Source organism: Varanus komodoensis, unplaced genomic scaffold (genome assembly GCF_004798865.1).
Source record: "Varanus komodoensis strain SLA01 unplaced genomic scaffold, ASM479886v1 scaffold69, whole genome shotgun sequence".
NCBI classification, from domain to species: domain Eukaryota; kingdom Metazoa; phylum Chordata; class Lepidosauria; order Squamata; family Varanidae; genus Varanus; species Varanus komodoensis.
Genome location: NW_025336334.1, coordinates 1,048,556 through 1,074,624, shown reverse-complemented (window position 1 = coordinate 1,074,624; position 26,069 = coordinate 1,048,556). Strand labels below are relative to the sequence as shown.

The 26,069-nt window shown below is 42.7% G+C and overlaps 1 protein-coding gene across 1 annotated transcript in view; it reads left to right on the top strand.

The window, feature by feature from the left end:
* Window positions 1-25,814, top strand: part of EFCAB6 (EF-hand calcium binding domain 6) — a 174,833-nt gene extending 149,019 nt beyond the window's left edge. Inside the window, 6 exon segments of the mRNA XM_044450904.1 lie at window positions 10,329-10,532; window positions 14,703-14,918; window positions 19,682-19,859; window positions 21,020-21,204; window positions 22,947-23,096; window positions 25,653-25,814. Coding sequence (XP_044306839.1) covers window positions 10,329-10,532; window positions 14,703-14,918; window positions 19,682-19,859; window positions 21,020-21,204; window positions 22,947-23,096; window positions 25,653-25,775 — 1,056 coding nt within the window. The 3' untranslated portion in view covers window positions 25,776-25,814.
* The last annotated feature ends 255 nt before the right edge of the window (window positions 25,815-26,069 follow it).

Below are 26,069 nucleotides of genomic sequence, written 5' to 3'. Positions count from 1 at the left end.
ACTTCTGGAGTTTCTTCCAGTGAATTTCATATGGATACTTTTAAGTCTGTGCAATCAGAGTGGTAAAACAAAAGCCTTGCATGGGGTGTACACACCTTTTTTAAAGCCAAGTCACACTCCCAGAAGCCTTGGGAGAGCATGATTTTGCTTTAACACTAGGCAGCTGTTTGCCACTGCCATACTGCTAAATTTTGGTGGAAATTTAGTGGCAGGGTGCCAGCTTTTTGTGCATTTAAGTGGAGAATAGCCCCCAGGTCCCTGCAATGTGCCTGTCCTTGATCCACAAAAAACCTTTGGCTAAATATTCCAGAGGAGATTTGGACTATTGTTTTATCAGTAGATAACACCTATTTTTTCCTTATTCCATTTTGTAATCATACAGAGACAGAAGAAGCTTTAAACTGGTATTTGGAGCTAGCTTGGGATATATGAGCGTAAATAAACAGTCTCTAATAGAAGCAAGATGGAGGTACTATCTCTTGACAGTATTTACTTTTAGACATTATATTCAGTCTACTTTGGTTTGGATGCCACTGCCCCTTAAGCTCCTGCTGCTGGAGATTGTCCTAGATTCAGCACTAGTAGTTTGAGCTGGAAATGCCTTCAGCAACTTCAGCACTTGCAACAGTTGCACCCTTTCCTTGCGAAACCAGCGCTGGCCACATTCATTCATGCCCAAATCCATACTAGATTATTGTAACGGGGATGGGTTAGCTTTGAAAACAGTTTGGAGAGTGGTCCAGGACACGCACTTATCTTGCAGACAGGAGCACAGAACTCTTGCTGCTGTATCATTTGCACTGGTTGCCAGTTGATTTCTATACTCCATTCAGTGTTGAGACAGATCTTTAAGGCCCCGGATGGATAGAACGAGAATACCTTACATGACATCCACCTGTTCAGGTCTGCCTGAGCTCTGCAGTCACCCACCAAGATTCTGTCCGAGATGCAGCAGCTGGGTATGAGAAATATGGCCAGTCTGCCTGCCTGCCTTTTTCTTTTTTGGTGGTGGGACCAAAACAGCACTACACCTTGGCAAAAAAGGGTCTGCCTTGTCCCATCATCACTCATTTGCAGCCTATACCCAATGCTTTTGGTAAAGATAGGTGACTTTTTCAGTTCTCTTCTTTACAATCTTTTTTTTAATGGTTGAATCTATTGTTTTGGATTTTTTGTTTCTTTTTGTCATCTTAAGTTTTAAAAAGTTTTAGAAAGTCAGGTTATAAATGTTGAAAATAAAGTATGTGTGTGACAATTGTGGTGAATGTGAACATGTAATTCACAACTGAACTTCTGTATGCAAGTACACAGCCTTATAGATCTTTCCCTTTTGCACCCAGATTTGGACCCTAACATTATCCTTGGCATGTGCTTGACAAAAGAATGCTGATGATCTAAGTGTTCACTTGATCTAAATGTTCAACTATTTTACATTTAACATATATCACTAAATTTATTTAGTGTGCTGCTCATTCAAGCACATTATTAAAAACTTATTATCATACATTACACAAGACCCAGTTACTGAGGTATATGTGGAAATGTGTAGCAGAGTCTGCAGCTCTGATCATTAAAATATGGAAAATTTACTGAACTAGTAAAGTTGGAGCCTGTGAAGAGATGGGTAATAAATGGCACCTCATAAATAAAAATATAATTCTCAACTGCAAAAGGTGAGTAATTAGCATACCCTAGAACCATGCAAGTTTAAAATCCATTTTATGCTTAGAAATAGTTGAATTCACTGAAACTGAGAAAACTTGGGAAAGTTTTGTTTTCTCCTCTACATCACTGGGGTCTTTTGATGACGCTGATATATCCTACTGAGAGATTTTGAATAATTCTGATCTAAATGAGATGAGCAAATTGTCAGTCAAATCCCAAATTTTATTGTTCTTTATCCTGACCATTAATGGTCCCTGACCACTAATGTAAGCATTTGATCCTAAGGTTCACTTATTTTTATTATTTACAAAACTAGGAATTTTTTTTCTTTTCAAGTGCTTGAAAATTCATTGCATTCGGCTATCATTGTGAAGGTGGAGACCTGTTGTGATCACTCTTTCCTTTCCATTGGAAGAGAAAAATATTCCAAGCATGCGGAGAGTTCTTTTTAAAACTCTATTACAATGAAGGAAACAGAAAAAAATGGTTTCCTTCCCATTCGTCTGTTCACCTGAGGACATGCTCGCACCCCCCCCCCTTTGAACCCTGCTCCCGGTCGCTTCTTCCCTCCTCCTTTCCCCAAATTGGCTGGGGTACCGGGAGTCTACAATCTTTCCGCACGCCTTCTCCGCGCTGCTCCAACACCGGCTCTTCCCAATCCAGCCCTGCCCCCAGTGGGCTACAGTAGGCTAATTTTGTTCTGCCAAGCTTGTCAATAAACAATCAGGAAGTATTTGGCCCTCCTGCCTACATGCCTGCTTTCCCCACACTTTGTGCTATCTGATTTTAACCCTTCCCCTCCTTTGGGCTAAGTAATTTTCTTTGTTACCTTTTTAAATCTTTCTACTCCCTTGTTTCAAAGCATCCTTTCACACCTATCAGTTCCTCCCTTTTCTTTCCTCCACCCTGATTTGAAACAATTCCTAATTCTTAAATCTTGATACCATCATCCTAATCATTTCCTCCTTGTCTGTGCATTTTTCCCAAATGCATCCCCTTATTATATGGGGTGCAGACCAGTATACCTTGTAGGCAAATGCAGCAGATTATACTTATGGCCATTATCCTCAATATGAAAACAGGTGTTCCAACCACATAAAGTTGGGGAGCCATTCTCCTATTCCTGACTCCTGCCTTATTTTGATCCCTGTTATTACCTATTTGATTGCTCTTAAGTCTTTGTTGACATCTGTTGTGGTTAAATCCATATTGCAGGTGTGTCCAATCACCCCAAAGGCCCCTCCTCTGGTACTAAAACATAATTCAGAGCCACCCTATTTTGTGGTGTATATACCTCCATTTGTTGCATCTCTCTCCAGCTGGCTTCCCTAGTGTGCACATAGTAGCATTTCCAAAAGCCATTATTGCACAGGCCATTTGCTCCTGAAGATATGCTAAATATACAGGAGTAAATACTGTAAAAGAGGCCATTCCAATCCCTACCACCCCTCCTTTTGTTGGGATTGCTAGTTTCTTTCCCACACAGCATTCTTGAGTTACCTGTATGTCTATAGCATGCCTCTGCGAATAATGACCCTAGTAGGGTCCATCTCCCAAATTTTATTATTCCTACTGCCACTCCTGCACCTTCTTTATGGTAACTGGAGAATCTCCACACACACCGATTTTCAAGAAAAATATATTCAGGAAGGGTTACACACCCATCCTTACATACATAGGTGCCAACCCAGTGTAGCATGACTGCTTTCCAGTATCCTTTGGGCCTCCTCTTGTGATCTCAGATATATCACACTTCCATCCAGTCATGTTAACCAATAAAGGACTCCACTCTCCCCAAACTGGAGCCGTGAGTTCACACTCATTCATCTTTATGGTCCACCCGTAACAGTCCCTGGTGCATCCCCATTTTACACATCTAGTTTCATTCTTCAAAATGCTCCCCTCTCACCATAGATCCTCTAACCTTTGAAAATAGGTTCTCTATCCAAGCCACTTTCAACTGCCTGGAGCAGTCCTCATCTCCCGGTTCATTCCCCAATTTCCTGCTCATATCCAAAATGCCCCTTAATTATCTGATGGGGCCCTTTGTTGTCCAAAATGAATTCCCCCTTATTTCCCTTTGCCAACAAGCATCAGCGGGCGTCCTTGATGTCTTGCTGCACGGCTCTTCACTCTGGATTAGCCGCCCACACTTGCTCTATCCCTGCTTCCACTGTAACCCAGGTGTAAAATTTCCACTGAGGTACAGGAATCATTATATGTTTTGGCATGTAATTGAGGGTGATTGCAATGCTGTCTATCTGGCAGCGTTATCTGCCCTACCTGATCAGCAAAACAATGGCCCCAGCAGCCCCTATACAAGCCACCAATTCCCATCCTCTTGAACCAACAGCCAATACCAACAGAGATCTGACCTTAGCACAGAGGTGCATATAAGCAACCCCCCCTCTGCCAGGATTTTCATATTTCTCCAACAGTTCCCCCCTTTTGTGATCAACCAAACAAATCAGCCAGTTCAGATAACTCCTGGTGCTTCCTCTTTCTCAGGAAGCAGCTTCTATCCATGCAGCTCAGATGGGGATTGTCTTAGTGAAACCCCTTGATCTCTTTGCCCCCTCCTTTGGCTGCAAGGAACTGAGTGCCAGCCAGCTCTCACCTTTAACCTGCTCCCCTGCACTTTTGCAGCACTATTACCCAATCTATTCTGAGGCCTGGTTCCTTTGCTTCCTAGGCCCCTCCTTTTGACCCATTAACCGAAAGATATCATCCTCAATGGGGCTGAGACCCCTCCCCCCGATGATGAATACCCTGTCTAAGGCCATCATCCCTTTTTGATCAACAGACTTGGGTTAGCCTGCTTTGCAAGGTGGGAGCAGTGTGAGATGAGGCAATGGCCTAATGTCCAGTTCAGTTATCTGCTTTGCCCTTTGAGGCGATACTTCGAGATTTTGTTGTCTAGGCGTCACTCAGTGTCTGGACTCAGCTGTACACTTGGCTGTAGGACTTGCCTCTCACGGTTTGCCTGGTTAGTCCTTTGCTTCCTCGTGGATGATACAAAGAGCAAGGCAGAACACAGGAATCACAGTCTTTGCAGTTCCAGTTCATCTGGTGTCTGGGAAGTACAGCTCACAAAACAGGTGGATTAGAAAAAAAAAAAAAAACCTTTACATTTCTTCACAGACACTGGTTAACCACATTAGCTTGGAGAGAAATTTGAGAAATCTTTGTCCCTTTTCAAGCCTGGTCTTCCCCACAAGTCTGTTCAGCAGTCTCAAGAAAAATGTCTGAGATGTTGAAATCGAATCCAACCCATGCCAAAAGCGCACACAAGAGAAATCCTTTGTTGAACTTGTGTGCTTCAAACCCATTGCTTGCCTTGGTTAAAGCAAAATGTACCTTCTGATGGCATTTGTCCAGTGAGTACATGGTATCACACAAATTCTTACAGAGATGGTACCCCCTCCCACACATACATAAATAACAAAAATGTTCCAAATCCATTACATATACATGTTACTTGAACTAGCACCCTTTACAATCAAATAATCAATACTTGTTCATCTTGATGAGCATGGCTGCTTATGCTCACAGCAAGAAAAATGAAAAAAAAAACCTTGCCATTTCCTGGGGCTAGCAAATGGGCTTAGCCCCGCCCCCCAAACATCATGTTACTGTAAGGAACACTCTCCTTAGCACCATCAATATTCCTTTCTTGTACAAAGCACCCTCCATAGCTATCTTTCCTTGTAAAATTTGGAGCCTGATCAAAGTATTTGGCAACATTGCAAAAAGGAAAAGGGAACAACCCACTTGTTGAACCCACAAGTGAGACCACAACAAGTAGTCTCCTTGGGGTTTTTGAAAAGAACCCCTCCCACTGTGCACCCCTGCACGTGCACACACCCAACCAAATAGCCCCAGTTCCACCCATTACCCCCCTTCCTCCACTTTTTGTGTTGTGGCACAGCCCCAAGATGGTATACCTAGAATTCAGAACATATTCCCCTCCCCCTTCCACACAAAACTCCTGGTAGTCAACACAAACAATGCATTCCCACAATACCGCTTCTAGGTTTCCTTCCCTTAAAAAAAAAATCCCCTCAGCCTCCCCTTTGAGAGTGCTCAAAGATCCTTTGTTTCAACCCAATCCCTTCCCATGCAGAATTTTTCCTGAGGCAATACAGGCTTTGAACACTCAAAGAACCTCCAATGCCTCACCTCAGTTGCAATACCTTATCCCCCCTCCCTTCAAGATTTAAACACCCCAGCATTTTCCTTTAGAATTTTCTAGACACTTCAGATCCCATCCAAAAAACTAGTGCAAGCCTTCCCCCAACTCGTGGCTGGAAGCAGCACTGTCCCAACTTCCCAGGGCACTCTGAACTCTGCACATGCTCAGAGGCTCTTGTGTGTGCGCTCCCTCTGCAGCACTCACAAAATGGTGGTACCTTCTGCCAGAGCATTCCTCTTTCTTGGCTGTGTGGATCCCACAGTCAAGAAGTCCATAGTTTCCAGCACACATTTCCCTGAATTCAGTTGGCCAGACCAAATCCAGAAAAAGCTGCAGTTGCTGTCTCTTAAATAATGGAGTGCTCTTCAGCAAATGAGGTACACCAACCCTCTTCTTCTTCTTTTTGCTTTTGCCTTCTTTTCTTTACCCAAATGAAAAGTGTGTACCATGGTGCCCTGCAACAGCAGGGGTCTGAACCCGATGGCCTTTGTGGCCCCTCCCAACTCCTCCATTTTGCGCTTCCATGAAAAACTTTAGCAGTTTCATTTTTTACACGTTTTTCCCATTTTGTACCAAAACACTCAACATTTATCCAAAACTCTTAAAAAGCCCACTCACACATCAAGCTCCATGCCCCCCCTTTTTAAAAGCAAGGAATTTCTGCCAAATACATCACCTCACATACTCGCATCCTCACATGGCCTTCAGCACAATTTTCCTTTTGTCCTTTATGCCCCACGTACCAAACAATTAAATGTTCAACAGGCAGAGAAACCAAATCAGCCCAGAGAAAACCAAGAACCTATTTACTACCTGCCTGACAAGGTGGACTTCCAACAGGAGTCCTTATGTGAGAGGGAAACTGCAAGGCCTAAATAGGGCCTGCAATCCCCCCTCCCTCCTTTCGCTGCCTCCATGTGCAATCTTCACTCTTTGAACTCCAGCCTGCCACTGTTCAGTGCTTGCTAAACACAACCATCCAATTTCCACTCTTTTTCCCAAAGCCTCTTCAACACAAAAGAAAACCCTTCCCTTCTGCATCTTTGCTTCAGTTTTCCTTCCTTTTCCTTTTCTTTCTCTGGGAATCCCTTCAGGATAAGCAGGATTCCCCCCTCCCTTTTCTTTCATTGCCACAATCCATCTGTTCACTTGCCTCTACTTTCTACTTGCAACATCTATAAAATCCCAATCCAAACCATGAAATTACAACCCCCTTCCACTAGTGCAAAACCACAGCACACAGTGCTTTCCCTTTGCATGTTTTCTCCTAAACAAATCCTCTTCCTTCTTTCCTACCATGCCTTTCTTCACAAACCGATACTCCAGCAATATCTGATGGGCTGGATTTCCTGAATCCATTTCCCCTTTAGCCTCTCCAGCCCCTCAGATGCAGTTTTCACCTTTCTTGGTTCAAAGTACAATTCTTAATTCTAGTTCCTTCTCCAAAAACAATCTGCTAACCTCACCTCAACTTGTACCTCCAGAGAGTTTGAGTAGTTCTTTCCTGAAAGGCCCCACACTTTAGGCCCAATCTGCAAGAACTCCCTATTAACCATGACTAACAACAGCCTCAACAGTTATACCGCCCCCCCCTCCCCGTTTATTTAGGCGGGATTCCCATCAAACACACATACAAATACACAGTAGTTTTCTGTTTTTCCTTTTCCAGTCACCCCAACACAAAAGCTATCCCAGAACCTCAAAATCCTCCCCAGGAATTTTCAAGGAAAGCATCTTTCCTTGGCTCCTTTACCCCTGTAGAAACAGAACGGGTCAGGAAGCGCCTCCTGGGCCATCCAGCCTGACCCCCTCTTTTTTGAATACTTTACTCCCCATTCCCTTTCCCTCGGGTGAGAAATAAAGATTCCTTACCTAAACTTAGATGCCTCTTATCAGGTTTACTCTACCTGAGTAAACCCCCGTGAATTCTAGAAGTCTCTGCTGCCGGATTTTCAATTAGTCTCAGGCCTCCAATCGCCCTCGTTTCGGCCTAAGAGTCACTTGCAGGACTGCCGCAATTCGTGGCAGGGTGAACCTTTCCTTCAGTAATTCACCAATCCCAACCGACGATGGATTTAGGAGATATACCTGTTCTCCCCTGCAGAGGAAGGCAGGACGCACTCCAACGGAGCAAAGTTCAGGGAACCAAGGTTCCAAGATACCAGGAAGCACTTCCTAACAGTTAGGATGCTGAGGGTGTGGAATGGGCTTCCACTGGAGGTGGTTGAGGCCCCATCGGTGAGGGTGTTCAAAGATAGGCTGGACATGCACATGGTGGGCATGTCGTGAGCGGAGCCGGCTAGTACCAGAGGTCAGACTAGATGGCCCAGGAGGTCCCTTCTGACTCGTTGTTTCTATGTTTCTATATGCCGGACGAGCCCACATATTATGATCACTCTTTCCTTTCCATCAGAAGAGAAAAATATTCCAAGCATGCGGAGAGTTCTTTTTAAAACTCTATTACAATGAAGGAAACAGAAAAAAATGGTTTCTTTCCCATTCGTCTGTTCACCTGAGGACATGCTCGCACCCCCCCCCCCTTTGAACCCTGCTCCCGGTCGCTTCTTCCCTCCTCCTTTCCCCAAATTGGCTGGGGTACCGGGAGTCTACAATCTTTCCGCACGCCTTCTCCGCGCTGTTCCAACACCGGCTCTTCCCAATCCAGCCCTGCCCCCAGTGGGCTACAGTAGGCTAATTTTGTTCTGCCAAGCTTGTCAACAAACAATCAGGAAGTATTTGGCCCCTTCTTGCCTACGTGCCTGTTTCCCCATACCTTGTGCTATCTGATTGTAGCCCCTCCCCTCCCCTTCAGTCAAATCAATGTGTTCTTTGCTCAAACTTATGCTACTGGTGCAAAGTCTTCTAAATGGGCTTGATTATAAATTAGAACCATGTTGAAACAGTCTTTTTCATTTCAGTCTTGCATTTGTTACTGCTGAAGTGTTTCTGGTATGCTCTCAACTACCCCCTTGAAATGTTGCCTGTTCTCTCATCCAAGTTCTGGGCATGCTAGGAGAGAATAGGTCAAAGCTTTCAAAGACTGACTTTAAGGCCTCTGGGAATTGTGCAGTGGCTGGCCGTTGTCTGATTAAATTCAAAGGAAGCCAATGCCCCAGCTGGCTAAAGGTTAGTCAGAGTCCCTTTTAATGCTCTCTTGGGCTTTTAACTCCAAGCACTGGAAGTTTCCTGAGCTGTGCCCTATGGACAATATAGTTTAGCACTGCATGGTTCCTTGGAATCTTCAAAATGAGCCTGTGGGGGATTTTGCAATGTTCTGTCTGAGCTGTGATTAGTTTCCAGGACTTGGACAGAAATCAGAGAAACATGTTGGATTTCCATATACTTTCCTAAGCTATTCAATTAAAGATCCACCCACATGCTAAGACTATGGATTTAAATATACAAACCAACTTGTATATGCAGGTTTAGTTGCATCCACTTGCAGAAGAAAGTTTATCAACTAGTTCCCCCTCCCACAAATCCAGCTCTATAACATGTGTTCCTGAAAGCTCCAACCGATGACTTTCCATTTTTTGTCTAATATTCTTAATTCCTTGTTGTGGGTCCATGAATGCTCAAGCATGTAAGTTCTGTGCGCAGAAAGGCACTCACTTGCCTGACCTTCAGGTTCATACATTACCCTACAAGAATCAGAATGTTTAATGTTAATCAAGGCCTATACACTTACTTTTGTGTGCTCCATTCATTGCAAAAAGGGGCGGGGCACTCCTGTACCTCCACAGCAAATGGAACCTGTGTATACTTTAATGCAAAAAGTCACATTGCAAGCTGTTTGGACTCTTTGTACTGCCAATTTTAGCTGGGCCCTGAAATCTTTGATCCACAGATTATGGCTTGAAATTTGAAAGTAAGCCACCAGCCCCTTAAAACAGATGGCAGAATATTGAGTATTCAAGGTTCCAGGGCAGTTGAACTACACAATTAAATGGTTGCTATAAATCAGAGCGGCTAGCCAGAGGTCAAGGTCAGTTTCAAAGAAATCCAGTTGAAGAGGTTGAATCCAAAAATGGACATTTCATTAGCCCCATCAAACTTACCATGCCAGCCATGTTAAAGAGTTTACCTGGGTGTGGCATTAGTTTCTGGTCCTGGGAAAGGGATTAGATGGAGGAAAAGGTCTGCTGAAAGATTTGCATAAAACATTTTGGAAGCCATTTATTTTAAAGTGAGTATATAAAAGAAAATATACAAGTAGAGCTTTTCACTATATATTTGGATCATTGTGATACAGTATCATTGGAAAGGGTATGTTGTGATATGAGATGTGTCATGTGGATTGAACAGCACAAAGATACTGTATGCACACTTAATGTGTTCATTTCCCAGGAAAAACCCTCAAAACAAAGATGCCTTAATTCTAAGTTCTGGTAAATGTTTCTGTTGTCAGAGGGCTATCTTTACAGTGGAACAGCAGGGATCATGTAGCAAGTATTTTTACTGTTTCGTCTAGACTGAAAGAGAGCATGCTAAATTTGCTTGTTGGGACCTCTCCAATCAAGAGGTTTTTGCTCGAATACAAGAAGTAGTGAATGCTCGTTTTCAAGCTATTGAACAAGAGTTTAAAAATGCAGATTGCACGAAAGCACAAGTTGTATCAAAAGAAGTCTTCAGAGATATCTGCAACCGGCGTTTTTTACTTCTGACTGATGAACAGGTAAGAAAAACTGAACAGGGGACTTGTTCTTCAGGCTCTGATAGTGCATTTTCATTGGTAGAGATAAAATATCACAAAGAGGAATATCAATAAGGGGGTCATGTTACAGATGGGTGTTAAAAGTTAACATGGAGGAGGCAACCATGTCATTTCTATGTTCTTGCTCTGTTGACTGTTCTACTTCTGGCCAGTAGCAAGTGGAACTTGATACTATCCCACAAAAATCCAGTGTGGGAGGATAGCAGAAGGAACAAGTGAGGGTTAGGCCATGCATGTGTCTTCTTAGCCTTACATGTTCAAGAACTGTTTCTCAAACCTTTCATAGCAAAGATGCCTTTTTCCCCACTTAATTAAAACCAAGAAATGCTCATTTTTCAAATGTGTCGGAGTAAGGAGGACCAGGCCCAAAAGGGGCCAACCCGCAGTGTGTCTGCATTAGTTGCTTCTGTGGAAGTGTTGCCTCCTGACTGCAATGATGCTGATATGCAGATACAGCCTCTCTCTCTGAGCACAGGTGATTATGATGCATCTGTGCCTCTGGGTTGAGTGAATGATACCATCGTGCCTGTTATCCTGTTGAGGCAGAAAGACAACTCCAAATTAGCCCAGTAGAGATAGAGTAGAAGATAGACCAGAACAATAATTCGAGCAGGTATAGCACAAAGCCTCCTCTGTGGGTGGGTACCCATGTCGTCTTTAATTTGCTTATTCCTTGTGGCACACTAGTGAGTCTCTCTGGAACCCCAGTACACAATCTGAAAATTAATATTGTACATACATATGTCACCAGTGCAGCAAGAACCCTAAAGATATGGAACTATTTCCCCTGTTGCAACTGATCCTTAAAGGTAACAGCCATTACTGAAACTTTATATACCATCAAGGAATCAATTAATTTATGTTAATAGTAGCTGAGTCTAATTCATTGCTTTTAATGGGACTTAGTTGCAGCTGCCTTGTCCTGTATCATGGATACATTTTTCTGCTTCATCTTCCCTACTAAACACTAATATTGTACACAGTTTGCACACTGACAGGCTTCAACTAGTAGTTAAAAATACTCTCAGCTAACCTACTGCACATAGCTCTTATAATATTTAATTGATGCTTGTAAAACATTTTGGGATCCTCTGATGGAGTGCAAAGTGTGTTTTGTTCTGTATAATTTATAATATGGTAGCAGCCTGGCCAATGGGGGAAAGTTGAAAGGAAATTCAAAATGTAGTTCTGGCCTTTGATGTTAACTGCAACTTGCCACATGCAAATCAAAGCCTTAGAGGTGGTGAGCTTTCTTCAAGGCCTAATTTTGTGTTTTGTCAGGGAGGGTTATTTAGAGGAAAATCAAAGTTTACAGATTGTCTGTTTGAAATCTGGAACAAATAACACACTCCATTGATGATGACATTTTCATGTATGCATACCTTTAATAATGACACCCAAACAGCCTGATCCTGGAGTACTTTTCATTAATGCAGCTTCACATGGAAATATCCCAGAGTCAACACAAATGTATAACTGGGCCTCTCGTGCTCTGTTGCAGGCACAGCAGCAGCTTCTCCCTACAGTTCTCTTTATACAGCACAGGGGTTCTGTTCAACATTATTTGAGAAAGACAGCAAGTGTGATGGCAGAGCCCATTACATGGTGGCTATAGATGCCTTCAGCCTTGGATCCTAACGATCACTAGAGCAGTGGTGGCGAACCTATGGCACATGTGCCACAGCGGGCACGCAGAGCCCTCTCTGTCGGCATGTGAGCCAAGTTGCCCCAGCATCGCCCCAGCAGCCAAGCATCAGATAACACAGGGGCCATGCTCATGCTCGGAAAGTAGTAGTGGCACCAGGCAATGATGTCATGAGCCGTGACTCAGCCGCAACTCATCTGAGCTTTTGCATGGCTGTCAGTGCACTGCCAAGGACACACACACACACACACACATTTGCTTGGACTAGCTGTGAGTTTTAATACATTCATTTTTTTAACAAGAGTTTGGGGTATCAGCAAAGATCACATTAATTGCGCAAAAGTACACCAAATGCAAGCCTTTACCTTTCAATTAAAAGGTGTTTGTAGCATGGAAAGCTCTATTATTGTGTTTTTTTTTAAGACAAAAGATGTTAAGGTATGAGTTGTTTTTTTCTAAACTGAAACCTCAGTATTCAGGTTTTATTGCAGTGTTGGCACTTTGCAATAAATACGTGGGTTTTGGGTTGCAGTTTGGGCACTCAGTCTCTAAAAGGTTTGCCATCACTGCCCTAGGGGCTTCTCTACCTGCACACACGTATCCACAATATTATGATCAACATGGTAATTTTTTTTGTAGAAAGTTAAACAGCACGGGTGGAATTTGCATGCAACCATACTTAGGTGCCATCACCTCAAGGAAGTCACAGCTTGACAAGTCAGAGACTCGTCTTCTGTCACAGTGGCCTCTCCTGCTTTAAGCAGGGCTCTCTGAAATCTGGGATTTCATGGAAGCACAGGCAAAGCACAGAAAGTGCCACTGAGTACAAACTTCAGCTTCCTAGCAGCATTTCCCCTCATTTCAACAGAACCTTCTAGCCAGTGCAGATGATGGACATTTCTTGTGAAAGGCCTGTTGTAATCTCAGAAACTAGAAAAAAAGGCTGATAAAAGTTTTCAGTGACTGGGAGGAGCATTTATTCCTTGCAATGCTCCTTTCTGCTCCTCATGGTTAGCGGAATGAAAATACGTTATACAAAGTAGTAAAAAAAGAAAACTATATAAATTAGCATAAAGTAAAAGGAATTATGTAGTTTTGTTCAGCTTGTTATGTGGAAACAGTCATGACCCCAAGCAATTTACAGTAACCTGGATGTAGTGGCCATGTTGTGACCAGGTGTATACTCAGCATCTATTGAATTCTCTCTCTGGATCCAACACAGATCTACTGTTTAGGGGTGTATTTTGGCCCTGGTGTAAAATTACTGAACCAAATTTACTGCCTGGAAAATCTGTCTGATTTGTGGTGATACCATTGGCAATTTTTGGATTAGCATAGGACCTTATCCTTAGTCATACATGGAAAAGCAAGCCTTTATTTTTATAGCAATGGACATTTATTTATTATATTGATACCCAGCCTTTTTCTTGCAAGGAATTCAAGGCATCTTACAAAATCCCCCTCCTCTCAATTTTATCTTTATGACAATTCTGTGAGGTAGTTTAGGTTGAGGGTCAGTGTCTGTTCCAAAGTTACCCAGCAAGCTTCATGGCTGAGTGGAGGCTAAAACCTAGGATCGCCAAGTTCCAGTCCAACATGCTAATCACTGTGCCACACCAGCTCTCAATTTATAAATGAAAGTGATAGCATCAGCCGTTATAATGCAATTCATCTCATCACTCTGGCTCTTTGCACGACTAACGTCTTGAAATGGCTCCAGACAGATTTAGCTCCATTTGAAGCAACCTAGCAATAAGCCTTCTCCCATTTTTCTATCACTTTTAGACAACCCCTTTGTACCTGCTATTCTTCATATTTGTGGTAAGCATAATCAATCTCTTTATCTCATGGGCCAAAAATTCAACCTTGGAGCAGCTTTCATGGGCTGCGCTCCAGTCATGGGTGGGCCCAAAGGCAATGCCACCAATAGTCCCTTTTCACTTAATGCTTTTAACACAAGCCACCATGCCTTAAAGGGGGCATTTCAGCCTTTAAAACAGGGACACACACTACAAAAGCTGAAAAACCACTTAGCATTGTTTGGAGGAAAGGAGGTGAGGCCAGGGGAAGGGGTGTGACCCTCTGGGGAGCTGTGGAGGGCTGGATTTGGCTCCTGAGCCTGTGGTTCTGCACTCCTCAGCTATGGTAACATCAGGGGACAGAGCCAGTGCTTCACTTTGGAATATGTGATGTAAGAAAAGGTCAGTATGTCATAAAACACAAGAACAGTCATTCTGAATCAGAATGAAGCTTCACTTTGTCCACTGTTCTGTTCAGGTTCCTCAATAGGTTCTGCGGGCATATCTTTCATCTCTTTGTAGTGACAGAAAGCACTGTGTAGTGACAGAAATGCAGGGCTTCCAATTGATAGAGTTACATTTCCAGATGAACAGACTCTTACCTTGGTGAGAGGCAACTACTTTGCTCGTGTATAATTTGTTTTACTTTGCGTCACAAATGCCAAAAGTTGTTCTCTGTTTGACTAGTTTGAGAATCTCTGGAACACAGTACCTCTTGATCTGAGTGGGAAATTGAAATATCCTGGATTTTTGCGGATGTTCACCTCTGAAGGAGGAGAAATGCCAAATATACCTGGTGTGGGCTGCTCAAATGGTCCCAGCAAACCTACCACACCAGCTGTGCCTGGATCTTGTCCACCTTCACGACCCAAAACAGCATCCATGCCATCATCTACAAAGAAAGTAAGTGCTTTATAGCCAAAGTCCCTCCTCTGCTATGGCATAATATGAGTAGTTCAACCTCCATTCCTTTATTTTACGTATGCCATTTGTATCTCTTCCTTCTTCAGGGGATGGATTTCAGGTCTTCCTGTTTTGCTTTCACAGCAACTCTCAGGGCTGTCCCAAAACATTTTACTCCCTGAAGCAAGGATAATGCCTCCCTGTCTCCATATATAGAAGCCAATCCAATTGGCAGTTCCATCTTATTTGACATTGTTGATCGGACAATGTCCTTTCGTGCTGAGGGCTGCAGGCTAGCTTAGGGAACACACTTGGGTGGTGGGAGGCTGCCGTCATTCACCCCATACCACCATATTTGCCACTGGAGCAGCTGCCTCACTCAACCTGATAGTACCACTGGCCGTGGCAGCCCTGCAAGGTAGGTAAAGGTGAGAGGCAGTGTCTAGTGCAAAGGCACTCAGAACTTTGTGGCCAAGGATGGATTTGGACCTGGGTCTCCCCATTCAAGGTCCAACACACTATCCCTGGGACCTGACTCACCAGAGACCTGACAACACTGTCCCCACATGCTTTTTGTAGCCTGCCCGGGGGCGGGGGGGCAGCTACACTCTATTGGACTGCTATCTTAGTAGCTGATGCAAGTGATGCATGTCTGTGCTAGTCAGTACACTCTACTGGTGCTTCAGACTAAAATACATGAAGTGAAGCAATAGGGCCATAGTCACACACTTTGATTTGCCCAATCAAGAGCAGCATTTATATGGGCATGCACTAGGCTATCTGAGCTGTACATCTGGGGAAGCCCTTGTGTAATAGGGGAACATTATTTAAAATAATCCACAGACAACATTACTAAAGCAGCCGACAATAACAGGTATGGGAGAACAGAATAGCTAGTGGTTAATAATCATGGAAAGTCTGCATCAAATTAGTTTATAACTGCATCCTTTACATTGATTGAGATTGGAAAAGTGAGAAACAATAGAAGGAAACATATTTCATCTTCATTCATCATTGTTTTAAGGGCAGGGAAAACAGCCATCATTATGTTAGCCCAAGATTCTGTTCAGACTCACATATGCAGCACTTGTTTTCTCTGCAATAGATTACATATGGTGACAGCTGACTGTGTGAACTGACTCTGCTGAAAATAATTATGTCTTAGGTGATACGAAAGTTCTGTCTGATGCAATGTATCTGTTCAGGTCTCTTCCTATATGCATGTCCATCACTTGATGTTACAGTCGCAAATGTGTGAACGAACCCCAATGATGAATGACAGTGTGCTTGATGAACTGGTGCCATCAAAAAGCATTATGTTTGAGTGGAGATAAAGTGATGTGAAAGTGCTGTGGTGTAAGAGCTGTGATAGGCCATTTATGCATGCACATCATCAAAGGATGGTGTAGCTAAGGCTGGGCCAAAAGCAGAGCGTTGTAGTTATTCTGCCTTTGACCTTGTAAAGAAAAACATTGCTGGCCCTGCAATGGGCAGCACACTGGCAGGCTTCTTCGCAGCATTGCCGTTGGGCTATTCACAGTGTGGAATGGTGCCAGGCTGGGGCTACTTAATATGGCTTTACTGCCACTGGAATTTGACACAAGGGTCTTTTTTTTTTCAAATTAAACCTAACTTCAACCTTCTGACACATTTTAGCAATCAGATAAGACCCCTTCCCCCCTAAATAAAGGGAAGCAAGGGACATTTTTCCAAGGCAAAAACCTTTGGTGCCCATTTTCACCCCCACAATCTCCTAAATTCTCTTCCTTTCTGAGTTAGTTTGTGTAAGCATTCACTGTATCCAGCAATTGCTGATTCTAAAATTGTGGGCCAGATATAGTAACATAAATTGGATAGGAAAGGAGTGGTGACCAGAGTCTCCCCATAAGGTATGTATGAATACATGAAGCAGCCTTAAACCAAGTCTGATCATCTAGCCCAGGGGTCAGCAACCTTTAACACCCAAAGAGCCATTTGGACCCATTTCCCACACAAAAGAAAACACCTGGAGCCGCAAAACCCTTTTGACATCTAAAATGAAGATAACACTGCATATATCGTTTTTTACCTTAATGCTATGTATATCTTCATTATGATTTAGCTGCAGCTCTTGTTCAGTCACTAAAAACTGTTATTTTTAATCTTACATTATAAACTAGTAGGACTCCTTTCATATAGGAGAACAGCTTCCTGAAGAGTCAAAGTCAGTGCTAAAGGGCTCCATGCATTAAACAGCAAACCCCATAAGTTTGTCAGCAGTAAAAGCAAATGAATCTACTCAAGTATCATTAAACGTTTGGTTTTCTTCAGAAACTTTTCTTCGATTTATCCAAGCGCTGTGCCAGCACAGACCGCGGACCGTCTGGCACAGGCCGTGGATTGGCTGGCAGCCGCGGATCGGCAAGCGGTGGCCGTGTCCCTGTGCCAGCACGGGCCACAGATTGGCCGGCGGCAGCTGTGATGCACGCAACGGAGCCACAGCAGAGGCATTCAGGAGCCACATGCGGCTCTGAAGCTGCGGGTTGCCGACCCCAGATCTAGCCCAAGTTTTCTGCACTGGTGTTTTCCAGCCCTGCTTCCTGAAAGACTTTAAGGTGGAGAGGGCATGGTTGAGCCTGTAAATTACATTATCTGCTTGCAATTCATTTAGTAATAACCTCACCTCAACTGAGATGTGCATAGCGGTGCTAAAAGTTCTGCTACAGATTTTCATATTGTGCAGATCATGCATATAATCCTAAATTTTGAGCAATGAACAAAAGGTGTTCAGTATTTTGTTTTTCAAACAAAAGAAAACTTCAGATGAGAATCTTTCCTCAGGTATTTAGAAAGTAACAAATTTAGAAAGTAACAAAAAGGGAGATCCTGTGCACGTTTAGACAGAAAAAGGCTGAACAACTCCAAGCTTTCCTCAGCTAACTGTGCAGGCTGAAGAATGCTGGGAATTGTAGGACTTATTTCTTTATATATAGGCAGATGTCCCTAGCCTTTTGGGACCAGCGCACACATGGGAGAACTGAGAAACCACTGTGGGCACTACCATGAAATGGCTCCCATGGAAGATAATGGTGCCTGCTTAGTCAAAAAGGTGATGCTGCAAGGCCAGAGGCTGAGAGGGAGGGGCCAGTAGCAAGGCAGAGGTGGGAGGGAGAGAAGGAGCAAGGCTGGAAGTGGTTGGGAAGGGAGGGAGAGAATGAGACAAGAGCCCAAATGGAGAGAAATAGTAAAGCTAGAGGCTGGAAGTGAAGAGAGAGACAGAGAGAGGACAAAGGGAAAATGTGTGAACAGAAGCTCATGCAGGGCCAGAAAGCAGTGCTTTTCTTCTCTTTCTGTCTGCTCAACAGGAGCAGGCCCAGAAACAGTCATCAAGAGTAGAGCTGGAAGGGGCCAATAAGGCCATTGGGCCCAACTGCTTATTCAGTGTAGGACTTCAGGTTAAAGCATCCTTCTCAGATGGCTGTCCAGTTGCATCTTGAATGCTTCCAGGGTGGGCAAGCCCACAAACTCCCTAGGTCATTGGTTCCATTGTCATATTGCTCTAACTGTCAGAAAGTCTTTACTTATGTCAGCAGGGATCTGAATTCCTGTAACTTAAGCCATTATTTTGTGTCCTGCACTGTGGGGTGGTCAAGAGAAATTAAGGCCCTCCTCTGTGGGACAACCTTTCAAGAACTCGAAGAACGCTGTCATAGCTCCCCTCAGTCTTCCCAAGGCTAAACCTGCCCAGTTCTTCCAGTTTCTCATAGGTTCTCTAGTCCCCTAATCTTCCTCATTGCTCCCCTCTGAATCCTTTCCAGCTAGAGCACATCTGTCTTAAACTGTTATGACCAGAATTTGATGCAGTATTCAAGATGAGGCCTAACCAGTGCTGAAGGACTTCATGTGTTTTGGAACTGATACTTCTGTTAATGTAGCCCAAGATAGTATGTATGTATTTCATTTTATACCATCCAATAGCCGAGGCTTTCTGGGTGGTTAACATTTGTCCTTTTTGCAGATAGATCACATTATTGACTCATATTCAGCTTGTCATCTACAAGCATTTCATGATCTTTCTTGCTTGTAGTATTTTTGACCCAGACATCAATTGCATCTTGTAACTTATGCATTTGGTTTCTTTTTCCTATGTGCAGAATTTGGCTTTCATCCCTATTTTCATATTGTGCATCCTAAATTTCATTCTGTTAGTTTCAGTCTAGCACTCCAACCTATCAAAATCACAAAAACAAAGTTTTTGAACTTTGTTTCTGTCTTCCAGGGTATTAGCTATCTGTCCCACCCAATTTTCTGTCATCTCAAAATTTGATAAGCATTTTCTGCACCTCCTTATTCAATCATTAATAAAAATGTTGAACAGCACTGTGCTCAAAGCTGAAGCCCGACATACCCCACTTGTTATTTCACCCCAATTTGAGAAGGTACCATTGATAGGTACCTGATAGTTGTTCCACCTAGCCCACTTTTAGCTAATTTGCTGTTCTGGTTGTCGTGAACTACTTGGTCAAAAGCTTTGCTAAAGTCAAGATATTTTTGTCCATAGCATCCCTACAGTCTGCAAAGATCAAAAAATGTGATCAGGTTAGTCTGGCAGGAGATGCTGGCAACCTAACTTTTCAAGTCTTATTTTTCTTAGGTTTTGAAAATGAGGGAATAAGAATATTGAAGCTGCACTGGAGACCACTATGTATAGGATTGTGCCCTAAGTAAGAATTTATTTGGGTACATAGGCCACAAGTTGGTTAAAAGCTATCTCTTATTTTTAGGCTCCAGCAGCCAGCAGGCCCTGCACAGCAGCAGTTCACACTCCACCTATTCTGAATTGTAAGCCAATTGAAAGTAAAATCCGAAAGAGTGTTCAACACTGTTGGAAAGATATACTGAAGGAATGCAGAGCAAAGGATACTGACCGCCTGGGAGAAGTCTCAGTAGAAGATATGCTTGGTAGGTCATTTAAATTTTCATCAGAAATAGAATAGATCCCACCACTATTCTCGAATCTACAGTTCCTTGCTTGGGTGTTATGGCAGCTATACAGATTTGAAACAGGTTATCTTTTGAAACATAGCATGCCATAAATCTTTCCTGCCTTTGTATTGTTCCTCGAGTGTCCCACACTGACTGCTTCAAACCCTCACCACTAGTCAGTTTCAAATTTTGTGAAATGCCAGAGAAGACATTAATCTCATACATGGATATATATGCAGAATGTGAACTTGCCTATATCTGCATGGTCAAGAGAGGAATGCCTTTAAAGGGCTAATCAGAACTAGTTCACATCAAGGAGTTATCGGGGATTCTCTGGGATTATGGGTGCCTTTCAGGTGTCAAGGGGTGCTGGTACTTTAGGCCCACAACTCTTACAGGCTCAGTCTTCTGAGCACAGATGGGAGCTGCTTCTTGCTGTGTAATTCCACATGTACAGGCCCTCATCCATATATGATGAGGTTGTGCTTTGCAATCAGAAAATGGTTCTTCTATTGTCATTACTTGACTTAGATCAGGAAGTAGAAGTGGGAATATGTTTTCATAGTCATGCATCAGACCAGAAGGAGATTCTGACATATCCTTCCTGTATGTGTGTGTGTGAATAAAAGTATTTTAAGACAGAAGGAAACAGTGTGGAAAGTACTGAAGGAGGCAGTCCCATTATTAATTAATATGTAAAGAATATGATTGCCACCATCAGTACTTTTTGCACTGAATTGCCTTCTGATTTTGCTGATCTTCCCCCTTCACCACCTGCATTATATAGTATATAATATACCCCCCCAACAAAAAACCTCTCCATAATTTGCAGTGTATCAGATACAGTGAACTGTAATCTAGGGTGGTCTCTGCCAGAGTAAATATGATCATCTTTAAAGCTGCACAAGATACTTTGCTATACTTCAAGCATGTGCATTTTTGAACTGGCCCTGTTGTTGATTAATGCTCTACTGTTCATGTGACTGTGATAATGGATGTCAATACTGTTAATCTGGTTATTCTGCAGAAGCCCTGACTAGCCTTCCACATTGTCCAAAATTAATTGTCACTTGATACACACTTTTGAAGAATGCTTATTTATCAAGTCTTTTATTCAGTTTGTCTGTGTTTTTCAGCTATACTAGAGAAATTTCATTTGGATTTGACCAAAGAAGAAATAAATCAACTTATAATGAAATACGATTTTAAGAGTGTTGGAAAATTTTCATACTGTGACTTCCTTCAGAGCTGTGTGCTGAGGTTTAAACATCAAGAAGTGTCTCCTATGCAAAGGGTTGTAATCCAAAATCCACGAGTTCAGGTAAATATCCTTTGGGTAATGGAAGAGATTCAGATGTCAAAGAAGTCTGTATCTGGAGGTGATTTTGAAGGTAGACAAAGGTAGATCCAGGGCAATTCTGCCCTGACAGTTGATACAATCCTGCATTTTCTTCCTATCAGCACTTCCATGGACCATGCTTGGTGTTCACATGCAACAAGCTGTTGTGCAGAACATAACTGGGATGTTTTTCTTCATCTGTTGTACATAGTTTTCATACCCTTAGAATGTAGCTTATTGGTGGAGAAATTGTAGTTTCTCAACATGGAGACTACAATATTTTAATATTGGAGGAAATGTGATATTTGCCTCCAATTTTAAAAAAAAATATGGAAGTTTCCTTATCAGTTAGATAAAATCAACATACTACAACTCATATGCATTTCAAACAGTTGTAATGATAACATATTCAAAATATCAGCAGAATACAATCCATACCTTTTGTTCTAACATGGCACATTTTTTACTAATTCTCACAAAAAATATTTTGCACAACTGTTACCTTCTTCTCAAAGTTAACAGCTCTTCTCTCTTCCACCTGCTCATCTTTGCTAAGTGGTATATATACTTCTGTGGATGTAGCTTTCTTTTCTAGGATCAGGGTGGGCGCTGAAACCACACCTGAGCAGGAGCCCCACACCCAGTCCCTGGAGTCTCCTAGCTCCCCGTTTCCCTCCTTGTTATTGCTGCCTGCTTAACTTTCCAAGTGAACATGCAGTGAGAGTAATAAGGACAAGAAACAGGAACTTCTGCATGCCACATCTTCTTCCTCTGCATGTGGTGCAGGTAGGGCCCAAAGGAAGAGACAAGCAAATAGCAAAGTGGGCTGGGTGACAAAATCCCTTTTTCCAAAGTAAGAGAGTCGTACATGGGCAAGGTCTCTTGGCCTGAGTCTGAAGATTCTGGGGGCAGGGGGAACTCTACAAAAGAGACCCATAACAAAGCATCAGAGAGGTTTCTGTGCTAAAGGACTGCTTTGAATAGTTGTGGGGAATGAGGAGGTAGAAGTGAAGCAGATTCAGCCAGTTCTGGCAGGAGCTTCAGAACAGGGGGCAGATCTTGGAAAGGAAGGTGCCCAAGCCTCCACAGGATGATGAACATTAGGCTCACACCTTCCTACCACTTATTTTAGATTCACTGCTGACATACACAAAGATTCTGTACTAAATTACCCTCACTGGTACTCATTGATAGGTAACTGTATTGGAAGAGCAGACTATCTTTAAATCTAAGTAAGTGGCTTGCATGCACATCTTGTTATGCCAGACATATAAGAATATGAAGTATATACAACAATGACAACTTTTTTTCCTGTTTCACCAACTTTCTGCCCTTTTCCTTTAAGATCAGGTTTAAATAATGGCTATAAGGTTTTCTTTCCATGACCCCAAAAGCTGTGCCTGCTGATTACTGAATAACAAAGCTGCTGTTAAAGACATTGGATAAGGCCAGGTTACTTCTTTTGGCCAGTGCCTCACCTTATTTCATTTTTCAGAAGTAGTTTCATTTTGAAGTATTTCATTTTGCTCAGCCTGAGTATCTGAGTTCCTCTGAGAGATTCAGAGCTTCTGTTCCTGGAGAAGAGCAATAGGGCCTCACCCCAGTGGTCATGCTTGAACTAGCACCACCCCTTGGCACAGGCACAGGATACTTGCATCAGGAGAGCCTGACCATGAGCCAGCTTCATTGTAATTCAGAGCAACATTTCCCCCCATCTTTGACAGAATTCTCCTGGGCCACAATCACCAACCTTTTTCAATGCAATGATGAGGATTCAGCCCCAGATTCTGCACTGCTGGAGGCCAATGAGAAGAACTTTTAAGCATTATGATGAAAGTGGGAGTGGACTCCTAAGCGTGCAGGATTTCAGACAGGTAATGATTTTTTAACCACTTCCATTGCATTCATTGTTTAGCTCTTAAACACCTTGAGTCAGGGAGGCACAGGGAACTCAGGTCTCTTTATGAATCTCTTATGCCCTTTGTTAACAAGACAGAACCTTAGTCTGGATTGTGGATTTCCAGAAAGTGACTTGAAAAAGCATGGAATTTTTGCGTTGCTCCCTCCAGGGAGAGCAAAATAAACTACCTTATTTTTGGCATTTTATGAGGCAAAGAAATGTATTTTTACTCCATAAACCATTCCGTGGGATGGCTACTTTGTTATGCTTGGCTTGCCTTATTGGTTTAATTTGGGGCTGAGCAACCCTTTTTCTACTGTAGGCCACATTCCCCTTTGGATCATCTGTTGTAAGCTGCATGTCAGCAATGAGTGGGGAGGGTGGGTCACCCCTTCCTCTTTCACTCTCAGCCACCCTCTTTTCTTCCTCAGCATGCAGTGGCTCGCCAGAGCGGCATCTGGACTTGCTTGCCAGGTTTGATCACTCGGGCCTGAACAGATTGCATGCAGAGTGCTCTTGAAAATAGGTGGTGGACTGTTAGAGGTTCACAGGTTGCCCACCCCTAGTTTAATTCATGGTTTTGACGTGATGTCTTTATTATTTTAATTGTATGTTTTATGTAAGCCACTTCAAGGATCTTTTGGAACAAAGGACTGTGTATATATATGACATAAAATAAATCTGCAAGCATACAACCAACAAATCAGTTTCACCAGAAAGCTAAAGAGGACTGGCCACTGGTCAGTCAAACTGCTGGGCCACAAAGTGAATTCTAGCAGGTGCAGCTTTCCTTTCCCTATGCAGCCAGTGGCATCTGCCAAAGTTTCTTTTCTGTGCAGTTGTCTACCAGACTTTGCCTCTGGTTGCCCCATGGTATTGCTCTGTTTCTCCTCTTTATTTGGGACATAATGTATGCCTCTTACTAAAGGCAGATGAGTGTTTTAACAGTGCTAAAACAGCTCTTTATTATTAAGTAAATATTGTGAGAACTATATTGAATTATTCCTTCACACCTACTTAAGTGGAATGCAGATTCTCAAAATGGAAAGGGAGAGGCCACAGCTTGGACTAATAATGCTTACATCCCATGGTGTGCCTTGATCATGGTGGCCGTGGGCTTCCTGATGGGAGCTCACAGGGAGGGAGCTGCCTCCTGCACCCAGTTTGTGTTGCACATCAACAGGCACAGGTAGTCGGGACACATGCATACCTCATCTAAATTCCTTTCCCAAAGCAGATTGTTCCTCATACTCCAAATTGGACTTCAGTGGTCACAAAAGAAAGCCTTAAGATCACAAGTTATTATGTGACCCAAAATTATTTCATAGATTTATTTGTCTAACTTTAATAATAATTTTTCTAGGGAGGTTCACAAAAAGTACAAATAAAATGTTGAAGTCAGAAATGCAATAAAGCAGCAAACTTTTTTTCAAGCAGATTAAAATGGGGGTATCAAATGCTTTTAAAAACCCTGGGAAACAAAAGGTTCTCTAATCAGTTTTCATAAAAAGGGAGAAAAGCCTCACCAGGGAAAAATTCTCACATGCAGGGTGTCATGACAAACAAGGCCTGGTCCCTAGCCATCACATGCCTTTCCTTAGATGATGGAGAAACTAGAGCAATCTCAGTGTACCTCCAGCAGCCAATTTACAGAAGGTGTAGATATTTCAACATAAATGGTGCTTAGAAATGAATGAAGTGAAGCAAGATACATTCCTGGTGACCTGTTCCCTTTAGTAATCAGGTAGAAGGTATGCAGTCTCCTGAAAGACATCATGAAACTAACATTTGCTTCACCAGAAGTTACACAGAAAGAAAGACAAACAATAGAATGGACTGAGAACATGCATCAGTACCAATGTTTTAACTGATCATCTAAAAACAATAAGAGAGTCTTTATCTTTACAATCAAAGTTTCAACTATTGCCTAAGAGGTCTCCTAGCATCTAATGTCAAAACTACTGGCAACCTGGCTGCACACAGGGGTGAAGACAGATCAGGTAGAACAACAGTACAATCTGCCTATTTGTGGCAGAACCTGGAGAAACATGCCAGGTTAGGGGTGGCATGAGAGCAGCATCTACGGAACTGCAGGAGGAGCTGGGCAGAACCTAGGATTTTCTTGACCTTTCAGGACTTCAGTACCAGCTCTCTTGCAGAATGAGCTCTGGCATGTAGGGCTACAAATCCTGTGCGACACGTTCCCCATGCTCTACCCTTCTTTTACCTTTTTTAGCCTTCAGTGCAATGTACCAATCCAACTTGTTGTGTTGGGTAAATCCAATTCACAAATTAGCCCATGTTCTTGATGGGAAGGATGCAGAAGCAGCAACTGTAGAGCCATGTTGCCATGGGAACTTTGTGGAGAAAATAACTTCAGATATTCTGAAAGTTTGAGGGGCTGCATGAGGTGATTGCTTAAATGAATTGGGCAGAAGTTTCAGTAGTTTGTTGGTTGCCTGCTGCTAACTTTCCTGGATGATTCCTAATTAAAGATAAGTAATGTGTCAGTTTTCTGTGTATTCTGCAGGTGCTCCGAAAGTATGGCATCAACCTGTCTGAAGAGGAGTTCTTTCATATCCTGGAATATTATGACAAAACATTAACTTCCAAAATCTCCTACAATGAATTCCTCAGAGCATTCCTGCAGTAGAAAAAGGAAGACTACATCCAATCTTGAAGAATCATTAGGCAAGAGAGATGTGATTACTGAAATATAGTTCCTCATTTGGAATTAATAAAACTATATAAATTCAGCCTCTTGGTTAACAGTTCATCAAGAATCTTATAATGCTGACACATCGCAAATTGTGTTGGTGTCTGGTGAAGTAAATCTTCAATAGTTGGGGCTATTAATTTTCTCATAATCCATTTAACTGAGAAAAGAGAAAACAATTAAAGTGGTTACAGTGATGGTTTTGAGGCTTTTAATTGGCATCTCACAATG